The sequence below is a fragment of the Nestor notabilis genome, unplaced genomic scaffold, assembly GCF_000696875.1.
Source record: "Nestor notabilis isolate BGI_N333 unplaced genomic scaffold, ASM69687v1 scaffold2348, whole genome shotgun sequence".
NCBI lineage: Eukaryota > Metazoa > Chordata > Aves > Psittaciformes > Psittacidae > Nestor > Nestor notabilis.
The window spans coordinates 87552-111422 of NW_009941309.1; the positions used below are offsets into that span (position 1 = coordinate 87552).

Consider the following 23871-nt stretch of genomic DNA (forward strand, 5'->3'; position numbering starts at 1 on the left):
AAGTACCATATAGTTGGTGCAAAAATGCCATTGCCCAGCTGAGACATTGGCCAAGAGGGAATGCATCAGTGTCTCACACTCTGCTCAAGGAATGGGAAAAAAATGACAACTGGCCTCCCAAGAACAATTTTTGCCTCCCAAAACTCTCCCAAAGTTTTCACTCAGAAGAGAAAGCATCTTGTTTTCAGCTATAGCCAATTAGCTATTAGGTGCTAAAGACTTTGCATAATGCAAGTTATCTGTTGCAATGCAGTGTGCCATTTTGTAACTTTAAAGAACAGCATGCTACTAAAATCAGGCAATGCCAATTACAAGTAATCATATTCAGTAGGAGACATTATATAGAAAGATTGGGTAGCATGGCTTGGAAACAATCCGAAGTGTGAGAACACGCTTCCACTCCAGTGCAATCAAACAGAATTTCAGGCACTTCAAAAGAACAAGGAATTTCCCTTTTTGAGCAAATAGTATTTTAAAAATAAGCAAATATACAACAATGTGCATCCAAATACATGAGGTGAATTTAGCAGAGTATTATCAAGGAAGTACACTGTGAACATAACAGTGCTGGCACATTTTCACTGCTAAAATGCTGGTTTTGCTTGCAAGAGGCTTTACAGTTCCTATGGGTCTTTGAAATACACTCAGTAGCCATGAAACAGTGCCAGGGCTGACTAACTTACTGAATTCAAGTCAAAATTAAGAGAAGGCTATCACAGGGAATGACCTCCTTTTAGTCTCTTTATGTCCTGCAGTGCTGTCTTTGCAGGACTCTACACAGGACTGACACTTAAAACGCCTCTAGGCAGCCCTGTTCATTTTCCAGTAACCTCATTCTGATTTTAAAAGCAGAATCTGTATTTTATTTTACACTGGCCTTTCATGAACATACACAACTGTGTTCTTAAAACTTAACTACTCCTATTCATCAATAAACCACGAGTGAATACCTTCAGATTAAGCAAAACCAGCATGAACACCAAGATAAAATAATGTAAGTCCTTTCTTTACAACATGTCAGCAAATCACTTCTAACCCACCTCACTCTCTCACTTTGAAATGCAAACTTAAGTCCTATGACAAAAGGCTCCATTGTTATGCAAGAACCAGCTTGCCAGAAAGTGTTGAACTGAATACAGGGGTAGTCCCTTAAAGTGACCACAAAACATGGCAGAGAGCAAAAAAGGAAGATCCCAGGTACAACTTTGCAGCTTCGCGGCGTTCTTTTACCTCCTCCTGTTTCTTTAGATGAGAAATAATAAAGATTTTTAGGTTACCCTACTTTGTACAGACTGTATTAAGCCTCTTCCTCGGTCTCTGCATGAATTGGGAAATTTAATGTTAAATCTGGTTTAAAAAGAGAGAAAAAGATTCCATCTTCTTTCTGCTTCTCTGCTAAAACACCACCTTAGCAAGTCAGTCTCCAGTAAGATGTGTCTTTCTACACTTGCGTTTTAATAATTGAAATGAAAAAGCAAACAGTGTGATACACACATTTACAATTACAGACTTATTCCAGGGGAAAATCTAGATCAAGCTGGGAAGAGCCATCAGAAGCCAGTTATTACATAACCCTTATTACTGCTACATGGGCGAGCAGCAATTGCTAAGGAGTATTTACTGCAAGCAGCTAAAGCCAGGTTGCAGCATCAGACGAAAGCAGCTAAGACACAGCCAGTAATAAAATTGACTTAATTTTCTCTTCACACACACACACACCCCCCTCCATAATATGCTAAATCAAAACGCCATGAAGTGCTGCCTTCTTCAGCTGAACTCTTTTAGAAAGTGTGCTACTTGCTAGGTTTTGCTTTCTTGACATTGCAGCACATGTCAGGCGACACAGAAAGCTCCGCTCGAGTGTCTAGAGGTCTGTGCTGCTCTAGGATAAAACCTTTCACCTCATGGAAAACCCAAAATGTGCTACATGAGCAGCTTCTTCCTCAAACACTTACAGCAAAATGTCTTCCTACTCACAGCAGGCAGTAGGATCCTGCCCACTATTTCACAGTAAAAGCTGTTTATGGGATTCAATTCTGCAAACACTTAATAATACAGTGTTGCTTAAGCTGCTAACCTGAATGGCTGAAAACACTTCCTGAAAGCCCTTAGGGTAAAAATACATCAGGTTAATAGAATACTACGATTATTTTACCTGATACATTTGGTGGATTCACTCAAAACTCCATGGGTTAGCTCTAATAAAACCTTTGCAAACAGGAGTCTTGTAGAAGTCAATGCCAGTAACATGCTCTGATGAAGATGGACACAGGACAGCAGTGTATGCAACTGCTTGTCATGAATGTTCTCTCCAAACAGCAACACAAGAAGATGCTAAGTCTGTCCTAGAGGCAGAGATCCTCAATTTTTATAAGCAACAAGTATTCACTCAGATATTGCCAGAAATTAACACTGAATAGCCTGTATTGATGTGCAAAAGCAAGAGTCACCACATCACCAAACCATCACTACGATCATTAATGTGTACTTCTAGGCCTAAAGTACCCCCAAGTGTCACTCACAGGTTGTGCTCAGCACTGCATGGGCACAAAAATACCATTTCCCAGTTTATGAACTCCAAGTTCATAAAACCAAAGAAGGATTTGGGTTGGAAGGGACCTTTAAAGGTCATCCAGTCCAAGCTTCCAGCAATAAGAAGGGACATCTTCAGCTAGACCAGGTTGCTCAGAGCCCAGTTCAACCTGACCTTAGTGTTTCCAGGGATGGGGCATCTTCAACCTCTCTGGGCAACCTGTGCCAGTGTCTCACCACCCTCATCATAAAAAATGTCTTCCTTATACCTTGTCTGAAGTTGTGACAATCCGTCCAGACACAAGCAGATAGAGGACCACCAGAGAACAGCAGGACACTGCTGGGCATCCTGGTCATCATGGTAGAAATAGCCTCAGCACAAAAGGTGGATTTCAGTTCCCCTGATATTTCTGGTTCATTACTATTGACTATTCAATCAGTGTCACTAAAGCAACTACATACACAAAACAGCAGCATACAAAATGTAATAAGGTACTACATTTTATAGAGAAACTAAATAGCATTAATAACTCAAAAAAAACACAGCTTTTTATATTTTTATATATATTAATATGTATATAATTAAGATTATACAAATCTCCATTGCCTTCTGCAACCTCGCCCATGACAACTAATTGTGTCTGAATCATACACGAGCCTTTCTTTCTTTGAGGCAACAACTGGTAGTGACCCTTACAATTAAGTTTGCTTAATTCTCTCCCTTTTATAACCCAGTTTCAGTTGCTTCTGAGCTTTTGGAAGTAGGTGGAAAAACAGATTGGCTCCTAGCTAGCTTGGATACACTGCTTTTCCCAGGGAAATCCTGTTGCACGTGGGAACACCCCAGGCATTTCAGCTGGACACCCCTGAGTGGGGAGGGAAAGCACAAAGGTGGGAAAAAAGGCCTGGGATTATTTTCATGGAGATCAATACAAAAGATGGTCTTATGGAGACTCCTCCATAAGTTTACAGTCACAGAACAACTGTGCAGCAACAACAGCTTTTAAAAAGGACACATTCTGCAGTTAAGTATTTTTAGCCTCTCCAAGTGTGGTAATAGTTTGCCTTTCTCAATAAAAGACAATCACATCATCTCATTTCTTTCTGTTTTCCTTTCACTTCCATTTGTCTTCTCTTCCGAAAAACAACAGGGGTTACAACAAAGGTTAGGAGTGATCAGCCAGCAGTGTGCAAACCACCTCTGCATCGAGGTGATTGGATTGCAAACCCATTCTATACCCAGATGTATTTTTCGGCTCCTGTTCTCTTGTTATACCTAGTCCTTACTAAGCCAAGCAAGAGTACTAATGAAAGCCCCTTGGGCTGAGGTCCAGCTTCAAAAGTAGCTGCAGTATTTTCAGAAACAGCTGAGGAAGAAGCATTGTTGCTGTCTCATGGTTTCAGCATGAGTATTACTTCAGCTTTGTTATTTTGCTGTCACCAGCTGGATCATGAACCAAATAGTGGCCCTTGGATATTGCACTTCATGTGCCAGTCAGGAGAAGCATCTGCCTCAGTTTGTCAATACTTCAAACAGCAGGAAACCTGCTGACACTTGAGGTGACCTCTAACTTGCCATCAAGCACTTTCCTGTTGGAAGCATTACTCGGAACAACATCCTGTATCCCTGCTATTCTCAGGAATATGTTCATTTGCCAACATTACCCCTAATACCCTGGCAGATACCATATCAACACCACAAAGGCATAAATACATCTGCTTCTCAAAGGAGAACATGTGTTCCTCTGCATAAATAGCACTTCAAAGCAAGCGATGAGAAAACATATCACAACTAATCCTTGTTTGCACCTGGGTATATCACCATAAGACTCCTACTTTTTAGTTTATTCTAATTATGTCTTTATAAGACAAATATATGTTGAGTATTCCTGCATATATACATACTCACATACTTCCTTATTTTTAAAGGAAAAATCCATAGTTTGTTCTGGTATGGTCACTTGTGTAGATTTAAAAATGGCAAATGCAACTGTTACTAATACCTCTGTGCCCAAGCCTTTAAAAGCCATTCTCTGTAGAGTTTATTATTAGATTTATTCTAGTACTTTTGGTGAGTTTATATGATTAAAATCTTAAATGTTTTCCTATCAACATCTAAATATGACAAATGACTAAGTGCAAATTAGACCGTACACTTTTCCATGACAAACTGACCTTTACCTATTATTCCTGTACTGCAAACTACAATGTAACTGATTAACACAAAAAAAATAAAACCACCAAAGGAAGTATGAATAAATTCCATTTTGACTCAAATCAAGACAAAAGCTGAAAGTCTGACTAAAGGCAGAATGCAGCATGAGAAGAGAGCTATATTTTTTGCCATTAATACCCAATATTCAGTGATGCATTCTTCATACAGGTGCTTCAGGAAAGGAATTAGGACGAAAATAAATACCTGTCCTTGTGTAATTCATCTGCTCCATTAGCATAAGTTAGGCACCTCTCAGATTTTTAGTTTTAAAATCTGGATTTCACCCTTTCAAAAGTCATAGACAAAAAAAACTCAGAATAACTTCTTGTCCTTTGCCTGCAAATTTCATCAAAAGATAGAAATTAAGAATTATAATAACCTAAATCAGAAGTAGGGTTTGAGAAGCCATTCTAGTGATATGCTGGATAATAAAAGTGATTTTTCAGCCCACTAGCAGGGCTGGGAGTACTGTGTGCACATCCTCCTCCTGAGAGCCCGATCCTCCCTGGCCCCTCAGTTTCATCTCCCCAGTCTGAGGCTTCCTCCCCAGCACCACTAGCCAAGCAAGACTCCCTTCTCATACAGTCAGTCCCCATTTCCCCTCTCATCTCCTTTTCTTTCTCTTCTGCCCTTGATGATTAAAAATCTCCAAGACCCTTATCAATCTGAGAATCCTCGAATGGTCTGGGTTGGAAGGGACCTTTAAAGATCATCTAGTTCCAACCCTCCTGCCTTGGGCAGGGGTCTTGCTCCATTCACTCTACCTTTTCAGGCTCCCAGCCAGTCTCATATTGTCTCACCCACCTCCAAGCTCAGTGTTCACTTCCCCATGGCCAGTTGTGAATGTCTCTATTCCCCCCAGCCAGCTTAGCATCCAAATACGCACTCTGGCTTTGGAGCCCCTCTGTTTGAGTCAGACTGCAAACCAGTTTACACAGCCACATTATTAACATGGAGATCACCAACAGCATGCAGGGCAATTAAAGAAAACAAACCAAAACAACATAACACAACAGGGGAGATGGGACAGGGAGAGGTGGGTCAACAGAGTTTCTCAGTATGAGCAAAACAACACATGTTTTCCCTCACCCATCCACCGAAAGAGCTGAATCATTTTGTTTTTCTGAACAATGCTGCCTGACACCAGGCATGGAAAAATTTCATTTCAAATGACTCAAACCTGGCAAAAATATGAGCAGTTGAAAATAGCTGTACAGCCAACACACTGAAAGGAACAGTTCTACCTGCAGTGGAGCCTGTAGACCACTGCTCCTCCTGCCATCTATGTAACATCAGCACAACGCTAACCCATGCTGACCTGGGACAGCAACGGTCAATACTCAGGTACACCTGAGAGAAATCATCCTCAGGTACAACTCTGCCATTAAAAGGTGTCACTAAATGAACCTTAGAATAGTGTATATGAACACACGTGCTTTAAAAACACTGACAAATTATTAGCGCGATGAGCTCAAAGCTTGAAAGTGCTTCATAGCCCATATGAAATCACATGAACTACTCACAGAGCTTCTGCTACTAGAAGAAAAAGGAAAAACATGATAAACATCATTTTGACTTACACAAGAGAGTATCAACAGTTTGTAAACACTGCAAAACTCAGATTCCCAAGCTACTGGATTAATATTTGCCAGATAGACAAGAAATGATTTTACATTAATCTCGGAGCACATGTAATGTGTGGAAAACTACGGATGTTGATAGGATATCATGGATAACCTATTTTTCTGAAAGGGTATTTTGTGTTTTTCTAATACAATAGAAAGGCAAGATAAACCCTAAAACCACTGGAAACCTTGAAGTTAACCTATAGCTGGAACAGAAGTTACATTTCAGCATTTGTAAGCCAGTGTATGAGAACTGTAAATCGTGTAGTGTGTGTTGGTGGCAAACATCATGTTTTGGCAAGTTCTATCATAAGGTATGAATGAATTGTTGTGGAGGCATAAGCAGTACTCACAGCAGGCATGGTTGAGGGCACATCCATTCACTCCTACAAAGGAAAGCACATCCCTGCTCCAGTTTTACTTACTTCAAAGGATAAATGGCCAAGCCCCATGTATGTAACAGCTTATTATTAACTAGCACTTGCAGCTCTGTAATGCCACTGGCTTTTTTTCCATCTGTTAGTACAGAATAATTAGTGTGTAAGGTACTTTGATTACCCAGACAGGACAGGATGGATAAATGAGTGATGAATAAACAACTGGCAATAGAATATAATGATGTGGCACGGGTTTCATTCTACCTCTCATTGCTTGGTCACCCTTTAACTAAAACACACAGTACACACAATTTCCTCACTTGGTCACACTTAGACCAAAGACAGTGATGGAGGAACTGCCCCAATCCACCTGGAACATCCACGGGGAGGACAGAGGGATTTGTGATTGACCTCGCATCCATACAAACATTGATACTTACTAAGTGAGGGGAAGACCCCACAAAAAAACATATAGAGAAATGCTCCATCCCTGGCTGGGTTCAAGGCCAGGTTGGCTAACTTGAACCAAACCTGCTCTAGTGGAAGGTGTTCCTGCCCATGGCAAGGGATTGGAACTGGATGAGCTTTACAATCCCTTCCAATCCATATCACTCTGTGATTCTGTGAGTCTATGAAATTCCTGCTGACCCATATTCTGTGATTGCAGGGTACAGCCTATGAGCACTGTCTACCACAGCTGACAGTCACAGACACTTTCAGCTATGGGTGACATCAACTGTATTCAACACTGATTACTAACTTAATGGACCCCAGTCATCAGTGAGGATGAAACATGCTCCCTCAAAGATAGCTAATAAAAGCTTAAGTGCTTCATTAGGAAATAAAGACAAGCTTTTTCTGCCTAGGCCATTCCAACACTAACTTTGCTAACACAGAAAAGATCCCAGGCAGAGATGTGCACACAATGTGGGATACCTGAATAAAGTGGCACAGAGTTCAGTCCAGATTAGTTTTCCCTCCATATGATCCGATAAAGCCGTGCTTGTTTTAATAAGCCCTGTGATTTGGTAAGAAGTGAACACAGGCACATCCTCTCTGGTGGTAAAATTACACTACATTCATTGAAGCTAATGCTAGATACAAACTCTGCTGCTCATTTTCATCCAAATAAATAACGCTTTGGCAGGCCTTGAAAGCAACACACAAATTTCTCCATGTCTGGATCCTTTTGTTTTACAGAATAGCACAGTTTTCATATCATCAGTTTTCTAAGCAGCAATTCAAAAGAATCATCTTTTCAGATTTCTGAGAAAGGAACATAATGGAGGTTACTCAAAGGAATAGATGCTGCAGCTACAACCGGTCTCATAATGTACATCTGAGATGCTTCAATGTTCCTTGCTACTGATTACATGAGTAAACATTTTTAGTATGCAAAACCCTATTAACTCAAGGGGATTCTGCACAGGTTTGTAACTTCACTTATGGTGTTTGATCCACTGGGTCAGCAACAGATGGCCAAGAATTAATTTTAATGCTGCTTTATTGCAGTGCTGGTGTCATGGTTTTCTCTACTCACTCCAGCCACAGAAACTAGAACTTTTCCTGCATTTCTTACCCCTGAAAGTAAGACACCATAGAGTAATTTCCTTTTTTTAGGAATGTGGATCTAGAAAGGATAAAACAAAGCCAACCTATGTGCCAGTCCTTCTGTCCGTGCTAGGGGAAGTCAAAAGCCCAAGCACCAGAAATGTGACATAGAATCACAGAATCAACCAGGTTGGAAAAGACCTTTAACATCATTAAGTCCAACCATTCCCCAGCACTGCCAAGGCCACCACTAACCCATGTCACTGACAGCCTTGTCTACATGGTGTGTGAACACTTCCAAGGATGGTGACTCCAGCCCTGCCCTGGGCAGCCTGTTCCAATGTCTGAGCACCCTCTCTGTGAAGAAATTGGTCTTAAGCTCCAGCCTAAACCTCTCCTGGGGCAGCTTGAGGCCATTTCCTCTTGTCCTATCCCTTGTTCCTTGGGAGCAGAGACCAGCCCCCTCCTGGCTCCATCCTCCTGTCAGGCAGTTGCAGAGAGCGATCAGGTCCCCCCTGAGCCTTCTCTTCTCCACACTAAACCCCCAGGTCCCTCAGCCCTTCCCCATCACACTTGTGCTCCAGGCCCTGCACCAGCTCTGTTGCCCTTCTCTGGCCCCGCTCCAGCACCTCAATGTCTATCTCGCAGTGAGGGGCCCAGAGCTGAACACAGATTCGAGGTGCAGCCTCCCCAGTGCTGAGTACAGGGGGATGATCATATAATTTTATATATAATAATATATGTAGCACATAGTAACATATAATACTATATAGTGTAATATTATGTAGTAACATATAATAAATGATAACAGAAAGGATTTTATTCCGTCAGGCCTAGACATAGTTCACTGGTCAGTAAATGAATTTCCACAGCTATACCCTACTCCTAAAATTATTTCATCTGTCTCCTGTGCTCCCTTAATTTTATTTAGCCTTGGCTACTCATCCTTCATGTCTCCAAGCCCTACACCCACCAGCTCTAGCCTCTAAAAATGTTTTCTTCTCTGCCTTTTCCCCCCTGTATTTTCTTGATCTAAGAGGAAGAACAGTAGGCACAAAGAGGAAGACAAATGGAAACTGCCGTTTACCTTCCCCACATTAAATACTAAATCAAAAAGAAATATTAATCTCAAAGACATAAAGCAGTAAATAAAGGTAAAGAGTAAAGAGATGACACCAGAACCCATCCCTCTAATAATTAGTTTTTCCTCTTACTCCATGTCTTAACCATTCTGTAATTCTAATGTGCAGTGATTGTGCTTAGTACATATTTAGGTGGCAGACTATCAGCAGTTCAAATATGACATCTGAAATTAAACTATTAATGCACTGTTGCCCAGTTTTGGGAAAATGGTCCCAAAACTCAAGAATGAACTGGCTGAGATTTTCAGGCAGAACTCTGAATACCCTGGGATACAGAACATACACCGAGAAAACATCCAAAATATGGAGATAGTTAAATTGATATGGAATTACTTGGCTGAGTTTTAAAAGCCTGACATTCAGAGGCGTTACCTACACATAACCTTTGAGGAGCCAACTCAGAGACCCACATGGACACAGTTAATATCCCAACTATTTCACTTGTCAAAGCATGAGAAAAGAGCAAGAACATCTTTGAATTCTATGCCAGCATTATCCAAAGCGAGGATGTAATGGGAAAGATGCAACAAGCAAAGGTAAAGCAGGATTCCTTCTGGTTGAAAGACTACTTGATTTTGGGAAACAGCCCCTCGCATTTCACAGGAGGACAGTCCCTTTCAGTAGCACTGTGCCATCCTTCTTCCAGAAGCACCATTTTCCATAACTTGAAAAAAATTCTTTCTGTTCTTTTTTCTTACGACATTACAGCTTTCATCCCTATTCCTCACATGTCAGTTTGCATTAGGAATGTTTGAAATCCAGGCTAATTAAGACTGCTTCAGAAATAAGAGCTTAAGGTTGTCAGCCATACCTGACAACCCTTTGGACAAACAATTTTCTTCCATTTGGATTTTTAACTGAGCTTTCAGAAAAATACTTCAATATAAGAAAACAGTGAAAAAATCATCTGGTAAGTTTTGACTAACCTGAAGAAACACTTGTTTTCTTTTGGAGATGGAGATGACGGCTTCAACTTTTACCACTGACAGTGCATTAAAGCAATCCCACCCTGAAACTTAACCCAGCTCTTTGGCCTCACACCCAAGGAAGGAAAAGCTTCTTTCTGGCTAAGTCAACTGGGGCCAAGCAAAGCTGAGCTGCCTGGTCACCCCTTAGATCTATCTTACAGAGGACGAGATAATCACAGAGCAAGGTACATTTGACTGCAGGACATTTCATGTTTTATCAGCACAGCTCATATAATTCTCAAACTCGTAGACAGTGTCACCAGCTAAGGGAGTGTGGTTTCCTCTCATTCCTAGCTATTCCAGGACATCTTCACTTACAGCATTCCACAACAGCCACAGTTTTAAAACTGACAGTTATCTTACGCTACAGGTGTATATCTCTGGAGGGCAGAGGGAAGGGGTGTTCTTTTTTACCTGAAATGGAGACTGGCTGTTGTAATTCTTTATCTCCTTGTCAGCTCCCCGGAACAGCAGCACTCTGGCACAGCTCTCCTGAAAACAGTAGAAGAGTAAACTCATTAATAAAGGTCCTTAGTTATTAACATGATATTGTGGCTATGAGATGTGTTGCTGTTTGGTATGTATTTTCTTAGGTATGGATCAAACAAAATGAATAAATAATCCAAGAACTTAAGTTGTTAAAATACTAGTTTAAATCTGACAAGGCTTTAGGTGCTTCACAGTGGGTTAGAGTAGAAACACTATGAGAGTATGAAAACATGTAGAGGAATGAGAGAGGTAAAAACATCTTACTAAATGTTTAAGAAACTGTCCTATGGAAATTCCATACCTGACAAATCAGATTTTGCAGGAAATGTGTTAGTTCAAACTGGAGTTTGACTCTTATATGGCCTCTGCCTATTTTGTAGGGAAGTACAGTTCGCAGTACAGTAAATAGTACCTGGGATGAATATATCCTCCCATACTGCTAAAAATGAAACAAAGCAGTTTTACCACTTGCATGAGCTTATTTTGAGTTTATTTCCAGCCTATCTTCAATTTTAAACATCTAATGTTCTGTATGGTTTTTTTATATACCTGAAATTATTCATACTGGCTATACACCCTGCACTGACCAGTCTTACCTTCCCTCTTTTCCCCTAAAAAATACTAATAGTTACAGTGGAAACCCAACACAGCCCTTCTAACAAGAGAAAAGTAGGCTTCAAACCCTCTGAACTGAGGAAATCTGCAAACAAAATCCCTTAAAAATAACTTTTTTGGACCAAAAGAGTGGATTTCTGAAGTCTCTATTCCACAGTGCTGTAAAATACAACTGGCCATAATCTGCTAGAACTCTTCTGTGGTTCTGGCGTGGTTCTTGGAATACTAGAATTTCTGATGATCCATATAAGACTGTATTTCCTACTTGTCATCTTTAATGCTCATCATAGGACCTTATGCAAAGCAGTTCACATTTCAAGATGGTTTTGTTTCCTTATCAGAAATATTTGTTACTTCTGTTGTGCTTTGCAGATTTCATGTCATGTTGTGATATTGGAGTTTCACTTAATCAAGTATTTCAATGTGTTACCTTTCATTTTTAACAGTAAGTTTGCAGCCAGAGAAAACAATCACACAAGTCAGCTATTTTAGTGGCAGAAATGGGCTTAGTTACTAGATTCTGAGTTGTAAGTCCTCCATCAACAGGTTGTTGTAAATATATTTGGGGAAGAGGCTATCCTACCCCTTCCCCAAGATTCAATACTCCAAAAGACACCCTCTTCTGTTCCCACACTTCCTATCCTGCACCACAGACTGAAACCACAGAATGGATCATATCACAAGATGATACATTAAAAAATCATCCCATAAATAGTAACTTTAATAATATATAATTAATTGGAATAGTCTTATTTGCTTGCATTTGAAATCTGCACTCTAGGTGTGTTCTCAGTATCTCTGCACATAGGAAGACACATGTGCATTTCTGGTGTCCTCGACATAAGAAGAACATGGGGCTGTTGGAACAAGGCCAGAGGAGGCCATGAGGACGAGCAGAGGCTGGAACACCTCCTGTGTGGAGACAGGCTGAGAACATTGGGGCTGTTCAGCCTGGAGAAGAGAAGCTGCGTGGAGACCTCAGAGCAGCTTACAGTGTCTCAAGGGGGCTACAAGGATGCTGGAGAGGGACCTTCATCAGGGACTGGAGTGATAGGACAAGGGGTGATGGGTTCAGACTGAAGCAGGGGAAGTTCATGTTAGCTATAAGGAAGAAGTCCTTTACTGTGAGGGTGCTGAGGTGCTGGCACAGGTTGCCCAAAGAAGTAATAAATGCTCCATCCCTGGCAGTGTTCAAGGCCAGGCTGGACAGAGCCTTGGGTGACATGGTCTAGTGTGAGGCATCCCTGACTATAGCAGAGGGTTGGAACTGGATGATCTTAAGCTCCTTTCCCACCCAAACCATTTATGACCCTACGACCCAGAACAATGTCTCCAATGTCAAAATGTTTCTCTCATTTTCCTGTGTTCTGTATCCAAAAGAAGTCAATATGCTCCAATCTAGAGGAAGATCTCCAGATTAAAAAAATAAAGTTATTTTCAGAGTTACTTTTCCACAAACTGCTTTTTGACTGAGTCCTGAATGATTCTGGGTTTGCACACTGTATCATATTCCCATAATAACAACTACTCCACTGTGCCAGCACATACTGCTTAGTAAACACACTGGAAATGTTTGTAGAACCCTTTATATTAAAATGCTCAGTTTTGATCAAGAACTTGAGGATAGAAATACTGATATTAAGAAAAATACTGCACTTATTGACTAATTATTCATTTGCTTATCAGAATAAATCATGCAACACTACAAAACCAGAAGAATTACACATTTAAAAACTCTCCAAACTTTAACCTGTCTGCAGTGTAACAACAAATATGCAAAGTGGTTTATTTAGTCAATGGTTTTGATAAGTAGAATTTGAACTTTTTTGGATTAAATACTGCATTTACTTATTTATTCTTTTAAAACAGAAACATTCTCAGCTCTCCGTTTTGTCTCCTCCCCATCCTTCCAGTATTAAAGGGAATAAATCAGGGAGAACAAGCAAAAAACCTCACCACCAGACATGATTTTGATTATTTTTCCTTTGTTAATTCAATGGAAATTCCACATTTCAGAGGTCTCTGTCATTAAGGTGCTACCTACGAAAGCTGTAACTCCTGTTTGCACCTCTTAGCTCTGACAACCTAATAACTTCTATTGAGAGCTTAGTATTGTTCATTCATTATATCATACATAAACTGAATATGCAATAGCTTTTTAGACTTCAGTGTGGGCTTGTCAGCAGATGAGATTAAGTTTCTTGTCTGAGATCTAATTACCTGATTTAATACTACAACAGTTTTCATATAGAATCCAATCCACTGACTGAAGAAAGCTACATTTCATCCCAGGCTTTTTAATTTGAAAAACATAAGGCACGTATAATCTGTGTAAGATTTTGCTGAGTGACTGGGGGACTATGAAATAAGTGTAAGAAACAAGAGTTTATTCAGATCAGCATCTAGCTGACGCTCACGAAAACAGAACTTCAGAAAGCATCAGCTAATTCCACACGGAAAACTGGAAGGAAAAATCCAATGGGTAATGCCTCCCTCTACAGGAGTCAAGAGGTAAAAAGGATACTGCTGTCATCCTCTCCATCCAGAAAAGGCCAACACACCATTCCTTCTGCAATAGCTAATAACAACTTTCAACAGAAGGGACACTGAAAAAGGCCAGCACAGTTATGGTTCACAGCCCCCTGGCAGTGTCCAAGGTCAGGTTAGACAGAGGCTTGGGTGACATGGTCTAGTGTGATGTGTCCCTGCCCATGGCAGGGGGTTGGAACCAGATGATCTTCAGGTCCTTTCCAACCCAAACCATTCTACGATCCTGTGATTCCACGATTAAGGAAAAAAGAAGCCTAACAGCATAGTCATGAGATGTTAAACTCCCAGTCACAAAGTCAAGCTTAATGACTACAAAAATCTTTGCAGATTTGCAGATACAATTTCAATGAGAGTCTCCACATCTTCTACAGAATCCTTTTTTCCACTGAGGTCAGAAGGAAAACACACCTCCTCGTGAAAAATACTTTCATACATGAAAGATACATCATAGTGCATGTATCATATGCAGTAACCTACAAGTGTGTGATCTTGTAAGCTACAGCCATGAAAATACTGCAATAAAATGGTTACAAAACCAACAGAGGCGAGTTCAGGTTTTTAAGTTTCTATGTGCATTATGGTCTGGGCTTCCCAATTCTGCCTCAGCAAAAGCGAAGCAAATGAGGCTAAAGTGAGTATTTTTAATTGCTTTCTTTTTCAACAGAAGTGGTAGATAATGAGCAAGCAGCAGTCCATAGTGGTACTGCTCCCCTGTAGTGCTGTGTACTTCAAGTAATCAGCATTGAGGAGATTTGTACAGTTGGATTCTATGAAGTGACACCAATTCTGACACATGCAGCAAGTCAGCAGTCTTGAAAAATATCAAATTATTCCCAAAATTCTATTTATTAAAACGTTGAGGGTATTTTAGACCTAATTGAGGAATCTGTCTTGACAAGGCTTTTGACAAGAACTAAGATGGTGATTAATGAAGAAGCAGATGCTGTAACAGATGTTTCAGTCACATCTCATGACTTGTGTTTTCCTAACTCAATGTAACATTGTATTTGCTGCGTTTTAACAAAGTTGTAAAACTTACTCCCTCTCTATCCCTTCCACACAAAGAGAGTATGAAACGCCATCAAATCAAACGGTTGTACTATCTGTAAATGGCTACACCAGTTGTAAACAGCAGAGAATTTGGCGTCTCCTGTGTCAACTACAGAGACATTTCCCCACTACTTTCCAAGTATTTATTTCATTCTAATTTAATCTCTAGCAAACCAGCAATAAATTCTGAGGAGGAAACAAATACTTAAGATGTGATAGAAAAAGCTGGTAGAACATGATATTTTCTAATCAATATGTATACTCTGGCTACCTACAGTGAGTAGCCTTATTTGTAATCAGTGAATAAAACACTTAGGAAACAAATACTTAAGATGTGATAGAAACAGCTGGTAGAACATGGTATTTTCTAATCAATATGTATACTCTGGGTACCTACAGTGAATAGCCTTATTTGTAATCAGTGAATAAAACACTAAAAGGTAGGTTTTAATTATGTCCTATTTTCTAACACCCCTGTTTAAAACCTGTAACATTTCATTGTATATTAAACAAACAAATGAGAAATGATGAGCTATGTTGTTTTTCACTGTACCTTGCCTCTACAGATCAATAATAATGGGAAACTTATCCCAAATGAATTTATTAAAAGCAAGGAAACTACATCTCAGGAAAACCTAACACCAAACCAGTAAACTTCTTCACCAGAAAACTCAACCAGCCTCTGTTTCCGGGTGGACATGAAAGATTTAGAATCATAGAATCCCCAGGGAAGGGACCTCAGTGAACATCTGGTCCAAAATTTCTTGGCAAAGCATGACCTAGACTCAACAGCCCAGCACCCTGTCCAGCCAAATCTTAAGTGTCCAATGTTGAGGAATCCACCAGTTCCCAGAGGAAACTATTCCAGTAGCTGAAAAATTTTCCTCTTGTGTCCATTGGAATCTGCCCACGAGTAACTTGTGCCCATCACCCCTCAACTTTTCCATGGGACTCCTTGTAAAAAGGGAATCTCCATGTTCTTTGCAGCCACCCCTTAAATACCAGAACAAGGTGATAAGGTCTCCCCTGAGCCTTCTTTTCTCAAGGATAAACTAACAAATTTTAAAGGCTGAACAAATTTAGTATCTCAATTACACCTTTTTTTCCTCCTGGCTACATGTCATTCTCTCACAGCACTGGTTTCCAGTCTCCAGACGACTGGACTCCCCTTCTCCCAAAGCAAGACATCCCTCCCCATGTAACCATGCAGAAGGAACCTCTCAGCTCCTGCCGGGGACCTTTATGTCCCTGAAGGAAGATGGTAGGACTCAGTGGCACTGGCAGAGGAAGTGTGAACCAGCTCACCTGGTTGTAGAGGGCACAGATGTGCAGCGCCGTGTTTCCTGAGGCATTCTGCGCACACATATCGGCGCCATAGAAGAGGAGGTGCTCCAGATGTTGGACGTGTCCGTATCGGCAAGCCTGGGAAGAGAAGCACCAATATTTTGATCAGTGTTCAATCCAGGCAAGCAATCCAGGTAAAGGTTTTTAGCAGAGAAGATGCTATTTTACTTAGGGTCTGAGTTTTAGAACCACCGCTGCACTGAATGGGAGGATATGAACATCTGATATGCACCCAGATATGCACATCTGCCCATGAACACCAACGTGTTCACTTCAGGTCCAGCAAGTCTGTGCATAAGTTTAAGCATCTGCTTTTTTGAGGAATGGCAGTCGAAGGGATCGAGAAAACACAAAGTCTGGGACTTTTTATCCACTAATATTTGTATCTGTCACATGCGGCAAGCAGACATAGATGGTTTTCATCCTGCTAAACTTCGGAAGGTGCCCGCTAGATGGCACTCAAGATGATCAGATTTCCAAAGCTTCCTTCGAAGGTATGAGAAGAGTTTGGGGAAATCTGGCCAAAATTCAAGCAATCATCTCCTTGATTCTGTGATATCACATAGTCACACAGTACACACATGGCACTGATCCAGCAGAAGGAAAATCTTCACAAGTTACTTTATCAGCCACACAAATCAAATGTTAGACCCTGAATACTGGGAAATAAACCTCTATGAACAAGACTCCACTGAAATTAGAAATCTTCCTGATTTACAAGTAAGAGTTTGAGGAAAAAACACAGTATTTCCATTCAACAGCCTCCTTTACTTGACCACCTTCTACCCCAGCTGAGCACTTCCCAGTTTCTAATGGTTTTGACTTCGTATCATCTCAGATCAGTATCATTCCTATATAATAATATGGATTTTAAGCTAAGAGATACAGGTGTACATAGCCACTCAGTCTGTCTTAGGTACCTAATTACTACTGACTTCAGTGGGAGTTACAAACTGACACATTTTGCGATTTGGATGAGAAAAATTAAGTGTACTGCTCAACGCACACATCAAATCTGTGACGCATCCCAAATCCCAGCCTAATATCCTAACCACTGCATCTTTTCTTACTCCATTTTCAATTTTTAACACACAGAAAGGGAAAAATCAGCATTTATTTAACAGTTTATTCATTTACAAATTAGTTATTTAGTGGTTATTGGAACAGGAACATTCTAAAGCTAGGTCACAGACAGTGAGCATCCAACAATGAAAAAGGGAGAAAAGGCTCTGAACTGGAGGGGTTTAGTCTGGAGAAGGCTCAAGGGGGGACCTTACCACTCTCTCCAACTGCCTGACAGGAGGATGGAGCCAGGAGGGGGCTGGTCTCTACTCCCAAGGAACAAGGGATGGGACAAGAGGAAACAGCCTCAAGCTGCACCAGGGCAGGTTTAGATGGAGCTGAGGAACAATTCCTTGCCCAGAGGGTGCTCAGGCATTGGAACAGGCTTGCCCAGGGCAGTGCTGGAGTCACCGTCCCTGCAAGTGTTCCCACACCGTGCAGATGAGGCCCTCAGTGCCATGGGTTAGTGGTGGCCTTAGCAGTGCTGGGGAAAGATTGGACTTGATCTTAAAGGGCTTTTCCAACCTAGTTGGTTCTATGATTCTAAACTGTAACTGTGTTTCTGACTGTGTGGGAGATTAGAGCAAATGCACAATTAGCCATAAATTATCAATCCTGTCTAGTCTCTAAAAGTCACTCAACATCCAGGTAGAAATGTACAGATGTAACTATTTAAGTAAATCATAAAATACAAGAACTAATTCCAACCTTCTATTCCCACTACAATGAACTGGACTAAAACCAGGCCCTTTCTCTGCTTTGCTTCCTCTCCACCCATCTGACAATAATCCTTAGGGGAGGTGCTGGAAGACAACCAGTGCAAGGGAGAGGCATTTCCCCTTGTTGTAGGGGTCTGTGGGGTAGGTGAGCTGAACAAATCATTCACCAGGGCTCCCCAGTACAGTCAATAGAGAAAGACAGGTATCTCCGGGGGAAATCCTTTTACTGTTCTCCCAGCACAGCATGAATCACCACCTTACCTTTTCCCTATGAGAAACCCAAAGGCTTAACTTCTACAGTTAAAAATTGTGTTAGCAAAACAAAAAATACACTTGGTACCAATCATTCCCTTGCCATGTAAGGTGAATTCCCCTTCTTCAGACAGACAACAACATATGGGATCGTGTCATATCATCACCTTTCTTAGCTGATTGAGGAATACTTCTATTATCAATTCCTGAAGACAGATTGCCCATAATCCAGATGTAATCCTAAATAAATCAATGTTTACAACCAATGCAATGGGTTTGGAAAACTCTGTGTCATTAGGAGAAATAATAAGCATATGTCTATGAAGCTGGGTTTTCAAAACAGGGAGTTTTAACCTGTATTTTCCATGAGTCCAGACGGGGTAACACTTTGATCTAGACAATCCATTTCCTCAACATCCTGAGAAATGATGGTAGTAAATTAACGTGCTTTTTTTCCCCTTACTAGAGATGGATCCAAATGACCTCAACCTGAACACTCCTACACAGTGAAAAAGTTCAGATACCTGGGTACCAAGGCTATCTCCCACTTCTTTCAAAGAACAGAAGTGCTGTACTAAAAAGATCAGTGCACAGAAAAGAAAGTGAGCCTAGATAATCTAAGCAGGCCTGTGAGGTTGATTACTCTTATCTAAAGAGGTCTATCTTCCTTATAGCTATGGTGAAGTCAACCAATGATGAATTCTGGCACTATCACTGACTCAAGCTATGTGAGCACCATGAACCACAAATGATTACTTTTCTAAATCATTTTTCTTAATAGAGTACAGTCCCACCTTTATCTACACACTGAATATGAGAGAAAAGGAAAACCCATGTACAAACAGCAAAAGAAAAATCATTAGAATCCCAGTTTCCACACACACAGGGGATGAAAAGTGACTCAAACTGTGAGTATGTAAGAGTTTAACTTCCTTCAGTGCAACACACTGACAGATCCGAGCAGCAGCATCCTGAACACAAATATTCCTGTCAAGTTCACCAGAGAGAAAGGAGAAAATACCTCTGACAAGCACAGAAGAACCACACCAAGGAAACTAAAATTGGCATCTAGCAAAAAGACACAGTTACACTTTTTTACCGAAGTGCCTCTAATAGGAAGCTAAACTTCCAAGAGTCCATTACAGAAATAGGACTAGTGCAATTTCTAGAGCAAAATTCACAGTAATCATAAGATTTCAAAGTTACAGAACTCCACTGGAACAGTTTCCACTTCTAATTCACCACAGCAGGATGCAAAGCAATAAGCAAATAGAAAAAGGAAGAAATGCCACATTTGTATGTGCATGGACTAAACACACCCAAATGGCCTTCAAAACAGTGTTTAACCATAGAATATACATGGCACATTTCCTCCTGCAACTTCAACTCCAAACAGAAATTAATCTTTCCTACCTGATGAATTTCTTGCCATCCATTTTCATCTTTGCAACTGACGGTAGCATGTTCATGAAGTAATAGCTCACAGCAGTACGGATCCCCTCCCACAATAGCAGTGTGGTACAGTGGTGTTAGGCCACAGCTGTCCTTGTAGTTAGGAGATGCTCCAAGTTCTAAAAGGGTCTGAAAGCAATCACAAACTGTGAAAAATAGATTTTGGAAGGACTTGTAACTATAAAGGGACTTTACCTGAGAAAGTATTCCTAAGGTTGAAATAGCCACAAGATACGTATTTTGCTCACTTTATTTATAAGCTGATAAGACTTTGGGCTGCAGCACAGAAAAGTTAAGCAAGAAATGACCTCAGAAGAACTAGGATCTGCAGGAATCTCTGGGGATAGCAAAGAAAGGATGAGTGGCAAAGTCCAATTTCCATCCTCTCATTAAGTTCCGAAATCTCAGTTCTGAAAATGCCACATCACCTCTGCAGCACATTCACCTCTTCAGTTACAAGATGCCTTATCAAAAATGTCATGCAATGTGAATGTCTGTCAGAAGAAAATAAGCAAAAGTCATAAACATAAGACTTAATCTAAACTATCAAGGTGATTTAAAAATGCTTAACGGAAGAGACTGTTAAGATAAAATGTACAAATCCATGCCACTGGTGTTTGCTTTCAGACAGATAAGCAACAACTTTGCCACTCGTATATCCCAATGTGCCGATGAATAAGGTTAAATTCCACTGCTTTTAATTCCTACCAAAACAAAATCAGAAATGAAAAGGTCCTTTTTAGTGAAAGCAATTCTTAAGATTAGAAAGCCACAAGGAAGCACTGGAACAAGCACATATTAAAGGATCCACTGAGGACAATACAGTAATTAACTGAAAACATTCTCCTTTATATACTTGTTTCCTATGAAATAATGTATCATTTGCTGCTGAAAGCATTTACCTTGAGGGCTACTTGGTTCTTGGCTCTGGCTGCTTTGTGCAGAGCTGTCATTCCATCTCTGGCTCTGAAGTCTAAATGCGCTCCTCCGTTTTTCAGAGCTTTTATCACTTCTACAGTATTGTCAAGCTGAACTGCCAAAGTTAGGGGTGTTTCTAAAGAAGAGAATAGCACGTACTTGAAAAAAGATGAGCAAATTGATAAAATAAAGAATATTTGTTCTTAAAATGTTCAGTGAAAAATGCTGCTCAAAGAAAATCATAAATTGTAAGTTTTCTCCTTACAAAACCATACAGATTCCATTAGCCCAGAGTTATGAAGGTAACAGAAAGAACAAGAGATTCAGCCCATTAATCAATTCAGGTTGAACAAACTTTATGGTGTTTGTTTTATTGTCCTAACCTCCACTTTCTAGGTCATGATAGTTTGGGTCCAGTCCTCGGTCCAACATCTTGGTGATTTTTTCCACTGAGAGATGGTGGACATGATCCATAAACTTTCTCAAATTAGCCTGAAAAAGAGTCACAAATGAATGATCCTGTAATTTTAGAAAGAAATTTTTTACTAAAAGTGACATATTCTGGCAATTGATGTCAAGATCCACTGACGTTGAACATCAGCTAATGCACATTCCAGAACTTTATACTGAGAGCATAAACCCTGAGGTTTATAATCATAGAATCCCAGACTGGTTTGGGTTGGAAGGGACCTCAAAGCTCATCCAGTTCCAACCCCCTGCCACAGGCAGGGACACCTTCCACTAGAGCAGGGTGCTCCAAGCCCCTGGCCTTGAACACTGACAGGGATGGGGCAGCCACAGCTTCTCTGGGCACCCTGTGCCAGCGCCTCAGCACCCTCACAGGGAAGAGCTTCTGCCTCAGAGCTCATCTCAATCTCCCCTCTGGCAGGTTAAAACCATTCCCCTTGTCCTGTCCCTACAGGCCCTTGTAGAAAGTCCCTCTCCAGATTACTTGTAGGCCCCCCTTAGATATTTATTTATATAGGTATAATAGGTTCAAAACTCCAATACAGTAATAAAATTCTGGGGTTTTACAGTTTTAAGGAAAAAAAAATTAGTAAAAGATTCATTAAGAATTTAGGATGGTGTATGGTCATCATCATTATTATTCTGACCTGTAAATGAATCTATAGACATAGATGGGCATTGTCACAGCATGCTGAAAGCACGTTGTATTTACTAAGAAAGCTTCATTTCAAATTACTAGTATACGCATGCAAAAGTCAAACATGGGAATTTTTCTGTAAAAGGAATTCCCAGATCACAATTCACACATCCCTGTTGGTGCAGGCAGCACACAGTGTTTGTTGCTCAGCAATAGGCCCAGGTGGGAATGAACTCCTACTTATTTCCAGTTCCTGAGACACATTACTTTGCTAAGGAGGCAACTGCTAACTTCCCCAGTCAACTGGGCTTACCTTGGTGTGAAGCTTGGCCAGCTGCTTTTCATCAAGATTGAACTGTTTGTACACTCTTTTCTTGTATCGAAACTGAGGGAGAAAAAAAGATGTCATTTTAAATATCCTATCTCACTTAAAAGCTCATAATGTCATTTTCTGACCTTACCAGAAAGTATCATAGAACGGTTTGGGCTGGAAAGGACCTTAAGATCATCCAGTTCCAACCCCCTGCCATGGGCAGGGACGCCTCACACCCATGTTACCCAAGGCTCTGTCCAGCCTGGCCTTGAACACTGCCAGGGATGGAGCATTTACCACTTCTTTGGGCAACCTGTGCCAGCACCTCAGCACCCTCACAGTAAAGAACTTCTTCCTTATAGCTAACCTGAACTTCCCCTGCTTCAGTTTGAACCCATCACCCCTTGTCCTATCACTGCAGTCCCTGATGAAGTATCATTCACAACGATGTAGATTTAGGCAAGATTTCAAATAAGGCTTAGTATTGCCTTTTGAATATTCACCACCAACCAGCACTCTGCTTAACACAGTGGCATCATAGTTACACAGTTTGTGTAAGTAAAATTCATCTTGTATAAATAAACTGAAATCAGTGGAGGTGGATGGAAAATGAAGTCGGCCTCTGGAATCTATAGAAATAAGCAAGAATTACAGCGAAAAGAGCTTTTCCCTAAGGATTTCTGTGCACTTTCATTCCTAGCCTCAGGCAGGAACAGGAAGTGGGAAGGCATGTTGAATTTCAAAAATATGTATTCCAAAATATCAGCTTAGCATTTGTGAAATGGAAAAAAAAAAAAAAAGAACCCTGAAAAATCCCTTAATCCACATAGGCAGATCTCACACATGGGAATAGTTCTCCTGATGTTTAACAGGGCTGGTCACTGAGGTTCAGAGCATTGCCTCTTTTTGCAGCTGAAACTCACTCATGTGTTACCCTGAGCAGTTGGCTACCCTGTGCCCAGAGTATGGCATCTATGGCACAAACCATGGGGTTTATATAATTTTACCTATAATTTATTCTTATCTAATCATATTATGCAGGTCTTTTGGACAATGAGACTATGCTGAATGAGGCTTTAACACCAGCTTTTCCCAAGATCCCTTTTAAGGCCTGAATTGCAATCCTTTAGCTGCAGGGAGATGAACTCTGCAGTGAACACTTACAAAACAACATGACAGAAGAGAAATGAAGTGGTTATTTAATTTGCTCATGGCTATAATATGGATACCAGTGACTGAATCTCTGAAGTAAACTGATAGACAAACTGGACTTGAAGCCTTCTCCAACTCTGGTCCTGTTTTCTTGGATTTGTGTGATAGTGGAGTACATTTATGAACTGCAGATTATTAGTGGTTCATGTACTACCACACAAAGAATACCAAAATTAATTGAATACTACTTTCATGCCCCAGTTTCCTGCTATATTGTGTTTCAGAGGGAGCTGGCTCTGCTCCATGTTCAACCAGTGCCACAATAGTTCTGCCCAGTTTATGCCCCAGCTGCACAGCCTCTGCACAAGCAACAAAGAGGGGGAAACCCCAGTGTCTGCATGTGACTGCTTCACACATACACACCCTCTCTTCCCTTCCTG

The 23871-nt window shown here is 40.7% G+C and overlaps 1 protein-coding gene across 1 annotated transcript in view; it reads right to left on the reverse strand.

Moving 5' to 3' along the window:
- LOC104401296 (SH3 and multiple ankyrin repeat domains protein 3-like) overlaps window positions 1–23871 on the reverse strand; it is a gene marked incomplete at its 3' end in the record, with an annotated part of 87234 nt that overhangs the window by 57599 nt on the left and 5764 nt on the right. The window contains exons 3-8 of the mRNA XM_010020802.1: window positions 22280–22351; window positions 21245–21353; window positions 20846–20997; window positions 19905–20072; window positions 16420–16536; window positions 10825–10902 (exon numbers count right to left, since the gene is read on the reverse strand). Coding sequence (XP_010019104.1) covers window positions 10825–10902; window positions 16420–16536; window positions 19905–20072; window positions 20846–20997; window positions 21245–21353; window positions 22280–22351 — 696 coding nt within the window. The remainder of the gene's footprint in view (window positions 1–10824; window positions 10903–16419; window positions 16537–19904; window positions 20073–20845; window positions 20998–21244; window positions 21354–22279; window positions 22352–23871) is intronic.